The following is a 14,012-nucleotide window of genomic DNA, read 5'->3' on the forward strand; positions in this document are numbered from 1 at the left end:
TTCCACTGCCCCAGAGAGCTGTGAACCTGCAGGTTATAAGCGCTGGTCCTCCCAGGTGCTGCTGACACTCACTGATGGAGGAGGGGCTGCAGGGAATCTAGTTCAGGTGCAGTACTGCAGATTGCGGTTTAGGGCTATACTCGCCCAGTACAATTAATGTGCAGTCACAACTGCACTGAAAACTTGCAGTTTTTACAGGATATGTTCATATAGGGCAGCATCTACAGTATAGGGCGCATTCAGATGACCGTATATCGGCCAGGTATTCACGCCGGCCGATATACGGCGTCTCTCTCTGCAGGGGGAGGAGGCTGGAAGAGCCAGGAGCAGTGCTCTGAGCTCCCGCCCCCTCTCTGCCTCCTCTCCACCCCCTCTCCGCCCATCTACACTATTTGCAATGAGAGTAGGCGGGGCCAGGCTAAATTCTGGGAATTAGCTCTGCCCCCATCCCATCTCCCCTCATTGAAAATAGTGCAGGGGGTGGAGAGGAGGCAGAGAGGGGGCGGGAGCTCAATGCACTGCTCCTGGCTCTTCAAGCCTCCTCCCCCTGCAGAGAGTAACACCGTATATCGTCTGGGCGTGAAAACCCAGCCGATATACGGTCCTCTTAATGCGCCCTAGAGATGAGCAAGTAGTGCCTTAGCCGAGCATCTCCCTGCTTGTCTCTAAAGATTTGGGGGCCGGCGGGGGCGGGGAGGAACGGAGAGGAGATCTCTCTCCCTCCAGCAACTCACCTGTCACCCGCGCCGGCCCCCGAATCTTTAGAGACGAGCGGGGAGATACTCGGCTAAGGCACTACTCGCTCGAGTAATGTGCCTTAGCGAGTATACTCGCTCATCTCTAGTGCTAACCTATTGTCAAATTGCAGGTAGGTGTACACAGGAATTGGTGTGCTTTCGCATATAGGGACCTCTCATACGGCCGCAGGACGTGGCAAACTCCCCACAACAATCTGCGCGCCTCTGTGCGGATATTGAAGATCCCTTATTCTGCAGCCTTTACATGGTGTGTGAAGGCGATCTTAGGTTTTATTACGATTTCGTGTTTTTGCAATGTATTTTTTTGTGTGCGGCTAAAATCTAGATGGCGGATCTGCAGATTTTGGTCAGTCCTAAACTGATAGCTGTAGAAGCGCTATTTGTATCTGCACCTACGAGATGATCATTCTGTATACCAGGTATCGCGAATTATTCATAAGACTGTTGCTTCTTCACGTCCCGATGCATCCCAAGTGTCCAACAGGCTTCTGACTCAAAAGCCAATGAAGCTGAACACACATGAATTTTTTATACGGGCCAGGAAAAAAAATCGTAGCATGCGCTATTCTAGTCCGAGGACAACCCATTCATGGCTGACGTTTCCATGGCATTCAGTGTTCATGTGTCTTGTTTTTTTTGTGGACCCAACATGGGTGTAAATAAGCCAGTAATGACATACGGGGCTGGTGGACACATTCCAAGGAGGACTACAGCACCACTTTCACATGGCAGGATGCTTCTGTACTCTGCATCAGTAGTTCTAAGCCAACCAAGGTCTGACCCTACAGGGAGTAACCTTTAGTTCTTCTCATTGAGGGTGGCGTCACACGAGCCTACGCATAAAACCTTATAAAGTATGAACGAGCTTTGAAGAAGTTGGTTTGCACATATTACTACACTCTACCTTTCCGTGGATTTAATGGCTATTTAAGCCCGATGAGGTCCTGATGTGTTCTTTTTCCAAATTTTGCAGCGTCAGTCTTCCCCCTGCGTATTTTTGCACCTCCCATAGATTTCTGCGCAGAATGCACTTATGAGGAACCCATTGAAATCAACGGGTTCCATTCTCTATTAGCGCACACACTCTGTATGCGTAAATGTGTGAAGCCACTCTTATTCAGCGGCCTTATGCGTACAGGACACAGTTTGTATTGGAGACACAAGCGCATTCATGCATCCGTAACATGGACGGGGATCCTGGCCCAAACTTGGATCAGATATTGCGGCAGGAACATACTTGTGGGTCACCGCCTCATGAAAAGAGTCACATCTCTTCTGAGCTTAGGACCTACTTCTGGTTTTGGCTTATGAACTCCGCGAAAGGGACTTAATCGCAGCTTTTATCCAGGATTCACATGGTTGCATACGAGTTGCGACCCATAAACTCAGGCGCAACTAGCATCAGCCAGCAAATACCTGTCGATCTCCATGGATCCTGCACATTGGATGTCCTATTCCAGTCTGTAAAAACAGACCATAAGACACACACCGGGACGCACGGACTGATGTACGTTGCAAAAAAAATAAAGCAGGCACGTGAATAACCTCCTAGGTCATTATTGGGCCATGTGCCATCTGTGGAATACACGGACCAGATATATGCCTGTGTCAAGGGGCCCTTAGGCCACTCTCACACATGCGTTCAGGAAACGCCGCTTGAAATTGCAGCATTACCGCGATTTTGAGCAGCATTTTTGAACGCATTGCACAGCGTTTGACATGGCTTTTTAACACAACCCCATCATTGTGGTGGGTGATAAGGTGCGTTAGAAAACATGAAAATGCACAAAGATAGAACAGACCACTTGAAAATCACAGCGTTCGAAACACTGCGTTCAAACTCTGGTCTGCAAAGCCCCATTAAAATAAATGGGAACGTTGTACCGTGGCACTCGGGATACGGTGCGAGAGCGGCCTTAGTGTTTGGACTAGATAGACCTGTTTATATATTCACATTGCAAAATAAGTATAATGGAAGCCATTACACCCACTCCTGCCCGCTTACAAATACTGATGGGACTATGTCTGTGACCTTAGACACCCGTCACCTCTCCGGGCATTGAAGGGAAGCGGTCAGCTCAAACAAGCTGTGCAAACTGCTGGCATGATGTTATATAGGCAGCCCCATCAGTACTCTATATGTACTAGTACAGATGGCAGTCCTATCTGTGACTGACCGCTTATATAGCAATCTCAGGTCCTCCTGCTCTAGAACTTGAGGTCTGCAGTTTGGATAGCGTGTTCAAGCTGACAGATTCCCTTTAAATAATTTTGGATCATCTTTTTTAGAACCGAGTTGTGCCGTTCATCTATCCCACCTGAAAATGTATGAATTGACAACTAGAGGTTACCATTGCCCCTGTAAAAAAGGCTGTGTCCCTGGTTTTACGCACAGCACTGATTGAACATTGTCAAGCTGGACAAGTACATGCAACTGGCAAAACCATGTCAATGCATAGGCCGCCCAGAGAATTGAGAGGAATGATGTTCAAAGGTGCCAGAGATTGATGAACTACTTCAGACCACAGAAGAGGATCACACAACTACAGATAGATTTGCCGTAAACAATTATTAGCCACATCTATTAACAGAGAATACCCCTGGTAATGTAGCCTGGGGCGTATGATGATCGGTGGTAGAAGAAATCACAAATCGGGGACTTAGTATTTTGGGCAGTGTTCATTTAATTGTCTGAAGACCATTTCTGATACAAGACAAGAGATTCCCAATGTAGACAGATGGCAGAAATGGAGTTGTGTAGACCACATGCAGACAACACACTGGAGGGTTGAGGATGGTTTATTGAGTTGCACAGGGCAGTACTCTATATACACATTAAACTGGGTACACAAGTTATTTCTTGCCGGACTCCTCTTCCTTAGAGAGGGTCTTGATTATTTCCTCTTTCTTGGCCTGAAGTCTTTCCTCACGGCGCTTCCTTGCCTCCTTTGTCTTGGATCTGCGAGCTTCTGCCTGGTCACTGTATAGAGAGAAAAGTAGAATGAGCAACCATTTAAAACGGTACCAGGTAATTACTACTACCCTGTCTGGCTACAGATCAAGAACTGACATACTAATCTGCAGGAACACGTCATTAACCCCTTATCACTGCAGCCAGTTTTGGCCTTTACCATACAGCCTTTTACTAGTTTCCTCACACCTGCCTAGGAGGGCTATAACCTTAATTTTCTATTATCTATCCTTCACTATATGTTAGCGGCTGTTCACATTAGGATTCTCATGAATGCTTAAACACATACGATAAACATACATAAAAAAATATATAAAACATATGCTTTTTTTTTTTAAAGGAAAACCACAAAACTATGCAAATTGAACTACATTTGACCCACTGCAGCCTATGGGTACAGCAAGCCATACACATTTTTTTGTACAAAAATGTATATGATTCATGGATGCATAAATTGTAGTTTGAACAGCCACTCACAATACACACATCTGACTAAGGTGTATCAGTATAAAAAAAAATTCCAAAAAACCCCCAAAAAACTAATATCCAAACAAATAGAATGTAATTCAACCCCTCAAGCATTATTGGAGGTAGGGACAGTGTCCATAGACTGCACTATAGAGGACGTGGACTAATGTACAAGTCACAGACTACAACCCAGTTTTACTTTCAGTGACCCGTCTCAATTTTGCGCACTTTCCAGCAGCCAGATCCCCCCTCTAGTTTCCGCAGCCGATACTTACGCCAACAGCTTCTTGCGAGCTTTGTCTGCCTTCAGTTTGTGGATGTGCTCCATGAGAATACGCTTGTTCTTGAACACGTTACCCTTGACCTTCAGGTACAGACTGTGGTACCTGCAAAACAAACCACCGTTAATAAAAGGTTATCGCATTCGGATAGATCTGCACAAAGCAGCAAGGCTTAGCTGCTGCAATTAATTTACAAAAGCGACAAAGTGATAATAGCTTCAGGAAAGCTTCCAAAGTCCCGTGTATTTTTTCCTAAGCCGACAGCAGTGTCACAACATTAGAAGTCTGCGAACATATTCTATTCCTATCACTGTACTCTAATATCAGCAGAAAGGACAGATAATGACAGGAGCGACCCTAGGATCTACTTGTAGGCCATGCTTGTAATTTTGGATCATATTCACTACACTGGAAGCATTATGGCACAGATTCCAGTAAAAGGGCTTGCGACACTGTTAAAAACGTAACGTTTAATGCTAAGGATCAACACCAAACTTCTTACAAACCTCCCAACATGGAAGACTGAATAAGTCAAGGTTTGCATATTGAAAATTTATTTTTGTATTTTATCAATAATCCCCCAGTGAGAGAGCACACTTCCCAGGCAATTTAGGGCTAAAGAAAATGCGATGTACTATGACTAAATGGAAACACTGACACGAATCAACATAACTGCAGCTTGTCCTAATTAACCTCCTATTCGTTATAACGGGGTTACCACACGTCTCCGCCAGGAACCACATTATTAGGGTCTGTGGAGGTCTCAGCAGTAAAATAGTTACTGTACATTTACAGCATATCTAACTCCTTGCCAACATTTGCTGTACATTTACTGGGCAAGTACTGTGTAGTTACAGCTAAGAGCCTTAAAGAGGGTGTTCTAAAGTAAAGCCCCATTTACACAGGAAGACTGTTGGGCAAATGATGCCCGACACCCGTCCCCGCATGTACCGGCTCCCATACTGTTGCACAGGAGTGAGTATCGTTGGCTCACAGCGGGGCGGCTGCAGGAGATTTCACTCCTCGCTCTCCCCCAGCCCTCTCCATTCGCTTAACACTTCAGTACTGAACGGCTGCTGTTTACACTGAATGATAATCGTTTAGGATTTTATTATGCAGCCTAAACGCTGATCGTTCAGTGTACATAGCAGCCATTCAGTACTGAACGGCCGTTGTGTTACGTGACTAGAGAGGGGCGGGAGAGGGAGGAGTGAAATTTCCTCCAGCCCCCCTGCTGGCTGAACTGTCAGAGAGCCAGCAATACTCGCTCCCGTGTAGCAGCACAGGAGTGAGGACACACAGGGATAAGTGTCAGGCATCGCTTGCCCGACATTCGTCCAGTGTAAATGGGGCTTAATGCTACTCAGATATCCACAGAATAGGTGAATAAAGTCTGATTTTTGGGAGTCTCACCGCTGAGACCCCCATCAATCAAAAAAAATGGGTAGCCAGTGCCGCCCTCGTCTCTGCACCCCCTTCCCTCCCCAAATACACACACAGTGAACAGGAGAGTGAATGGAGCAATGGTCAAGCATATATGGTTGCTGCTCCATTCAACATCAACAGGACTGCTGGAGATAGCCAGGTACAGGCACTTGGTTATTTCCGTCAGCCCCAATGAATGGCGGTCGTTCAAGTTCAGCCAGAACTCCATTCAATCTCTTCCTTACTTCAAGAGGTGCAGTGAGCCTGCAGTGCAGCAGAAAAGCGGACACAGGACCCGCCGTTCTTGGAATAAGTGGGGGTCTAGGCAGCGAGAGCCCCACTAATCATACTTATCACCTATCATGTGGACAGGTGATACGTATTTTGTTACAACACCTTTAAATATATGCTGCATGCAAAGGAGTCATTTAACTCCTTACAGCGGCATCTAAGCAGCGGAAAGAGGAGACGTCCCACGGGAACCTCATCAGCACCCACATGATGTAATGGCAACGTGTGCCGATGGGATTCTATGGCAGCTGGGAGCCTAACGAAGACCCGCCAAGTCTGCCTTCTACTTATTCCAAATAGGGCGCCTGTCAGTTCGATATATTAAAGGGGGTTTCCAGGCAAAAACTATTGATGACCCATCCACTCAGGATAGGTCATCAATAGTTACATCACTGGCAATCAGCTACCCGGGATCCCCGGCGATGAGCTGATCGCCCAGCTTGGACGGTCATGAATTTTCAGAAGGAAATCTTTACAAAGCGAACACCCCTTTAGCACCGCCTGGATCTTTCACCGAAAGCTTTACTGGTACTGACTTTACAATCCTTTTATGAAGGATACTGCCCGACTTTCTGCAAAACCTTCAGGCAGCACCAAAGCTTACAGAGCTTTTATCCTGGAAGTCCATGATAGTTTATGGTCACACTGGATAAGAGATGTATCGAGCCCAGGCCTAATTAGTACCCAGTACAAACTCTTCAGGGCCTTACATGTGCCTGTCGATCTTCTTGGACTCACGATAACGACGGAGCAGGCGGCGAAGAATTCTCATCCTCCTCATCCAGGACACCTTCTCAGGCATACGAGCATTAGCCGTACCCTTTCTCTTACCTGTAAGAAAACAACGTCTGGTCATCGGGAAGGAATTCCATCAGCATTACCTGCATATCATTATGTAGATATACATTACGGCAAACAGCCTTACACTGAAAGCTCTTATGACTAGAGGCTTCCCTGTGTTTGCCTCATATTACATGGATCCCAGTGCCCACCATCCATGGGTTAAGGCTACACAGCAACTTTTGGCTGCGATGGGTTGCAAGACCCAAAGTTACTGCAACCTGACATTCACATTGAAGAGAATGGAATCGCATTGCGAGTTATAGCTGCTGGGACTGAAAAAAAAAAAAAAAATCCATTGAGGTTGCATTTTTCTATAACCCTATTCACGTCAATGTGAGCGCAACGTCATTAAAGGGGTTTTCCAGTTAAATGCCATTGATGATCTATCAATCAGAATAGGTCGTCAATTGATGATGGGCCGAGGTTCACCTCTTGGGACCCCGACCAATCAGCTGTCCGGGCGCATGCTGTCAGCGCCGCAATAACAGAGGTTGGCGCAGAAGCCTCCACTTCTCAATGAAATCAATGGGAGCATTGCCTGCAGTTACAAGCGCCGGCCACTACATGGGAGGTCAGCGCGGAGGCTTCAGTTATTATGGTGCTGACAACATGCGCCCGCACAGCTGATCGGTTGGGGCTCGGACGATGGACCCCGGCCGATCATCAATTAACGACCTATCCTGATTGATAGCTCATCAATGCTTTTTAAATGGAAAATCCCTTTAAACTACACAGCAGTTTTTAGTCGGGCAACCCTCATTATGGCCAAAAGTCACCGTGTAGCTCTCCACGTCAGTCACTCAAAGGCAACGATGCCCATATAATTCACAATCACGCCAAGTGTGCTACTGTATAATAGAGCAGTGGTGCCTCTACGCCATCCGTGTCTGCCCACGACACATGGACAGATGACTTATCCTCTGTACAAAATACTCACCAATGCCCATATGTCTGCCCTTTCTACGTGCAAGGGTGTTCTTGCGGCATCGAGCACGAGAGTGGACAGTGACCGGCTTACGGATAATCAAACCATCCTTAACCAGTTTCCTGATTTGCTGGCCTGGAGGAAAAGTGGAACAGAGTTAGACAAGAAGTACAGAAAGCGGCAGAAAGTGAGGGCAGACGGGCACTTACGGGAGTTGGCATTGGCAATCTCGTTGGTTTCATTTGGATCCAGCCATACTTTCTTCTTGCCGCAGCGCAGCACGCTGGAGGCCAGCCTCTTCTGAAGTCTGAGCATACTGTAAGAAGGAAAGGAGAAGAATACTAATTATAAGTCAATCACATGTGAAGTCAGTAAGATCTCACCGTAACAGATGACAGCGGCTACAGAGAGCAACTCTGCCGACACCAAGACATGGAGGAAACGACTAACCAACTTACCAGGGACCCTCTAAGGTACACACCTGAGCTCTACAAGTGCCGGACATGGAAGACAACGCCATGTCTGCTATTACTAGTACCAATACGGAACTCCACATCAGTGATCTCCAAGCCATTGCAAGACTACAGCTCCCAGCATGCCCTGCACAATTATATACCGCTATGACATGTGCTTACTGCTTACCTATCCATAATAAGCACTGTGGGGTAATAGTCAATGGCTGAAGACCCCATACACCTTATCAGCCAACCCTATATATCAGGGAGGGACCACTAACGATCTAGTCCGTACATAGTCCCAATATCTTCTGGGGTGGTGGCAGTGGTGACGGCATCCTCCACTCTCAGACCATCATGTGGCCGGCGGCCATCTTTCCTCTCCAGCATCTAACGTTACTGATGTCAGAGCGTTACTACAAGTCCAGACAAGTCTGATAATGCCAACTGCCCACAGGCAGAGGTGGCATCTCTTTCCTGACACATCCGGCCGCATCAGGATTGGGCTGGTGGTCTTCTATGGGTATCCTAGTAAGCTGATCTAAAAACTACAACTCCCAGCATGCCCATGCAATGGCAGGTTCCCCAGATCTGCAGGGGCTGTACTTGTTCTAGTTGTAGACCCCCCAGTATAGATCATGCCCGAGCGGCAGAATTCAAAGCCACATATAACCCCAATGCAACCAAAATGCAGAACCATCACCAAAGCCCCCCAGTAGTGACATCTACGGGGAGGAGGCCTGAGGCTGGGTTTACACTGGGCGGATTTGCCGCGAAAATTCCGTTCGGAATTTCGCCTGGGCAAATCAGCCTGCGGCCGCTAATTCGGGGGTTAGGCAGCCATGGCCACACGGGACTACGGATCTGCCGTGGCAAAGCCAGCGCTGCGGCGCGAATGTCCCGGCCGCAGCATGTTCCTTGTTTTTCTTCTTCCGCTGCGGCCATGTTCTCCTCTATGGGAGCGCCGGCCACAGGGGAAGTGCAAGCGGCCGGGCTGCTTCAAAACCAGTGGCTAAGCAGCGGAAATCTCGCGTTTTTTCGCTGCGACCAAACCGTGAGATTTCCGCCGGGATTCCGGTGTGTGTGAACCCAGCCTTAGGGGGGTTTCCGGGACTACTGATTTATCCTGGGGAGGTGGGCAGTGGTCCCTGCCAATCAGCTGACTGCAGAGGCAGTGGGCAAGTGCGGCGGCCGCTTCATAGTCACACGTCCGGACAGCAGATGGATACAAGGTACGGCGCTGTAACTGCTATGGAGTGCAATCAGCTGCACTGTGGGGTATTCCCAGTGGCGGACCCCCAACAGACGCAGCATGTCCGGTTATGGTACCTATTACACTATGAAACAGCCCATTGTTATTAGTAGGCTGGCATCAACCTGCAGGACCCCCGGGTATTCACTGCGGATTTACCCAAAAATCACAGGGGGGGGGTTGTGGACGCGTGCCAATAAGTAACGCACCGTGTGCATAAAAACTGCGGGAAGCGGTGCAGACCGGACCACAATACTCAGGATGGTTGGTGAACGTGCCCCAAGGCCGCAGTCACACCAGTGTAAGCCTGCTGCCAGCGGCACCCATGTGACAGCCACACGGCATCACTGCGGGCCTCATGTGACAGCCACACGGCCTGTACCCGGCGCGCCATGACATCGCTGCGGCTGGCATGTGACAGCCACACGGGCCGCCCATTACCGTGCACTATTTTGTGATGCTGCGATTTTTTTCGCATGCGCTAAAAAAAAAAAAAACCTGCAGCTGTGAGTGACTCAAGTGACGCCGCGCTGTGCCCGGCCCGGTACAAGCCGCCGCACGGGAGATTGGTGAACGAGCCGACGGCGGAATCCACATCTGGCTTTTCTAACACCAAAACCGTATCGGAAATCCACAGGCGAGCGAAATATTCCCATCGCAGATCCGCGAATGGCGAGAGCCGCTGTCCGTGCGCAAATCCATGTAATCCCTGCAGCAGATCGCCGTGGAAACCGTGTCCAGAGAGGATGCCACATCCTACAGTACCGACTACAACTCGGTTGACCATCCGATGAGGGGGGCGCTGAGGAGCAATGGATGAAGAATCCACCGGGACCACCAGGCCATTCACTGACAGTAAGCAGTGGTATTAACCAATTAGGAGTCGAGCCGGTGAAATCAGACATCAGGATGGAGCTTTATTGACATCACCACACACATGTATCACCGGCTGCAGACACGTGACTGCACATTACAGCGCCGCCTCTGGTGGCGGGTTGTACTGGGGACGTAGCACCACACCGGGGATCTCAGGGACGCCCAACCGGCGCAGGTCGTCACATCTGCCGCCCACCCTGTCACACATGCCGCGGCCTGCACCGACGAGCCGGGGATTTGGTCCACATACAGCCCGCACTTCGTCCCGTCAACCTCAGGGGGCGTCACCGCCTGCCTACAAGCCGCGTCCTCCCTCCCGTGTATCCCCTCCGCACACCCGCCGTTATTTCTCTCTCTCCCCGGCGCCTCACCTCATGGCGGCTGCTCTGCTCCAGCTCGGAAAGGAAAGGAAGTAGCTCAGTCGATACCATTACCCCGAGGGGGTGATGCCACTACGAGTAAGGGGAGGCCCTCAATTCAGTATAAAGTGACTGCGTCCGCTGAGCCGCGAAATACAGCTATAAAGATGGTAGTAAGCATACCTAACGTATAAAAATAACAATTCGCCCTTACAAGCACGTTATTATAGATAAATTATTGCACAATGGCTCCCCTATGTGGATGAAGTGGTTTAGTCTGGGAAATGCGCATGCGTACTGCGGACACAGACGCTCAACGTCACGTGGGCGGAGTGCAGAAAAAGCATAAAATGGCGACCAGATGAAATGAAAGTATGAAGAGGCGGGGCTTGTGGGATAAATGGGCGGAGCTAAGAACCCTTATAATACAGAGGCACACTGTGCTTTAAGGGTTAACAAACTGCAGTAAAAATGACGGATAATGTTATTCTGTGGGCAGGACAATTACAGCGCCGCCGGATTAATACGTTTTTTTGCTGTACTACTTTCAGGCCGCTTTCGCACGAGCGTATAAATACACATCCGTATTCTGGACGCACGTCACCCAGCTGCCGCCTCTGCGTTGTTATTAATTTCTATTAGGCCAATATCGATCCGTGTTTGATAGAAAAGAGTACAAATCCGCAAAAATAGGTCATGCTGCGTTTTCGAAAAAAACGCCGTAAAAGGCGCAGCCATGTGATCCGCCGCATAGATTCTCATTCGCTTCATCTTACGGCACCTCAATGTGGGCGGAATACGGAGCACAAATCTGCCTTATGTTCGCAGTTTGCTGCGGAGCGCCGGCGGCAGATCCGCAGCGCAAGATCCCTGTAAAAAAATGACAGCACTCGGTGCGGATTGTGACGCAGGTTTTAACATGGATTTTGGTGCGCAATTCACCCCCTTTTTTAAGAGGTGGAATCCACACCAAAACTCCAGTGTTGTAATTGAAATGTTGCGGTTAAATTCTGCACTGCGCGCAATTTCCGTGGCGGATTTTTTTCTGCAGCGGGCGGGCATGAATTTTAGAATCTCATCCACTTGGTTGCTGCTGTGAATGTTACAGATTTTCCATCTGGCAAACCCGCTCTCCCATTAGGGCTTATTCAGACGTCCAAAACTGCGCAGGTTTTCCCGCACGTTACAAAGTCGCACGGATAACGCGATGTGTTGGATTTCAATTGCCTTATTCAGACGAAAGTGTTTTTTTTTGCGCAAAATATTAGAGCGAGAAAAAATAGTACCTGCTCTATGTTTTATATGGGGTGCGAAGAGATACGGCTATCGTTGTTCGTGTTACGCAGCGTTACGCAGAAAGCTGCGCAGACGTCTGGCAGCAGAGAAAAGGGAGGGGGAGGAGTTACCGTGCGCACAACACTGGGAAAAGAAGACCGCCGGCCGTAATTAGGCACTTTATTGCCATTCCGAGGGTAGATTTCGATCGTTTGTTGCTGTCGCTTCAGCGTGCTTTTTCACATTCGCGCTGGAGCGCCCGGGGTGAATGACTTTAAAAACGCCAATTCCGATCGAGAGTCGAGCTCGTTAAAAATTGATTCATGTGAATATGCGTTCCGTATGAACGAACACATATACGCGTACCCCGTGTGACGGAGGGCTTAGGCCGGCTTCACACGGGCGTATTTGCGCACACAATACGCAGTGAATAGATCTCATTCATTTAGGTTCATTCACGTTTGTATTTTTGTCGCACATTTCAGTCGCACAAAAACTATTTTCCTGCACATTTGCGCACTAAAGGTCCTCATAGAAGCCAGTGGGGGTGCGCAAATGTACGCTATACGCTGGGAGATGTGTGAAACACTGCATAATTACGCCAGAAGAAAAAACAAATCTTGAACTCAGACTAATTAGCCATTCCGGTGGCTGGGAGCGGTGGTGCAAATTTTTTTTTGTGAGTGCGCAAAAAACATCTAAATATATGCTGTGCGTGCGCAAAAAAGCATCACTCACTGCACACATCCTGGGCGGTCTTGTGCGTGTATGTACACATACGTGTGCGGGAAGCCGAACTAAACCGCCTTCACACTGTTGCCGTAACAGCTTAGCTCACTGTTATACGGTATATACCGTCTTCTAGCCGGAGGTCTTGTGTAGTCCGCGCCTCCATGGGTCAGAGCTGTTGTGGCAGCACCAGGGGACCCACACAATATAAGGCTGGCTGCACACGGGCGGATTTGCATTGTGGAGCGGAGGGGAGGGGGGGTCCGCCTCTGGATTTCGCAGCAAATGGCGCCCATAGCATGCTATGAAAAAGCGATTTTTCCTGCCCACTGGCGGAAATCAATTGCGATTTTCCGCTTGTGGGTTAAATATCGCCGCCAGCCAGCACATCCACAATACAGATAAGAAAACTGCGAACAGGTATGCGGGGGTCACCAGCCGGGCACAGGGTCGGATTCGGTTGGGATCCGACCCGTCCATGTGTAGGCAGTCTATGGTAGGTGGTTTCAATGCTGTGGCTGATCGGTATATATAGATGGATGCTGGCTTGTATGCCTGTCGTTGCTCAGATATAGATCTGTCTATATGAATATTTTATACCGGACGTATAAGAAAGCAGATCATCTGGTGGTGACTCCAGAGATGGGAGTTTACCTTGTCTCCTCCTATAACACATTCCAGGAGGCTACGTTTTACATTTCTTGGCGTGACGATAGCTACATATTTGGTCCATTCGACCAATAATAACATTTGAATGTTGGTCATAGTTCGTGTGAGGATCTTACTGAAAACCTTCCAGCAATAAATTAGAATGCTTTGCCACTCTCGATGCACTGGCTCTGTCTTTATTTTTTTGAATTCGGGCCTGATGCCGTTCCGAGGGGTCTCTGCAGCCATTGATGTCCTTGCTCTTTCCCTCTACTTTTGTAGGTACGCCTCATGCTGCTCCGAGGTCTCTGAAGCCCTTGATGTCCTGGCTCTTTCCCTCTCCTTTTGAGTGCACGCCTTATTCTGTTCTGAGGTCTCTGTAGTTTGCTGGTTGTTGGGGGAACCCAAGATGTCAGCCAGTGTGGCCCACTTTAGAGATACAGGGCAACCCGCTGT

The 14,012-nt window shown here is 48.7% G+C and overlaps 1 protein-coding gene across 1 annotated transcript; it reads right to left on the reverse strand.

Annotated features, from left to right (window-relative positions):
• Positions 1-3,539: 3,539 nt before the first annotated feature.
• RPL19 (ribosomal protein L19) lies at positions 3,540-11,069 on the reverse strand. Its single transcript, XM_066587983.1, has 6 exons — positions 10,917-11,069; positions 8,172-8,278; positions 7,975-8,097; positions 6,905-7,025; positions 4,473-4,583; positions 3,540-3,738 (listed from the first exon to the last, which is right to left on the reverse strand). The coding sequence occupies exons 1-6, from the start codon at positions 10,919-10,921 to the stop codon at positions 3,612-3,614; spliced, it is 594 nt and encodes a 197-aa protein (XP_066444080.1). The 5' UTR covers positions 10,922-11,069; the 3' UTR covers positions 3,540-3,611.
• Positions 11,070-14,012: the final 2,943 nt, after the last annotated feature.

Source organism: Eleutherodactylus coqui, chromosome 13 (assembly GCF_035609145.1).
Source record: "Eleutherodactylus coqui strain aEleCoq1 chromosome 13, aEleCoq1.hap1, whole genome shotgun sequence".
NCBI lineage: Eukaryota > Metazoa > Chordata > Amphibia > Anura > Eleutherodactylidae > Eleutherodactylus > Eleutherodactylus coqui.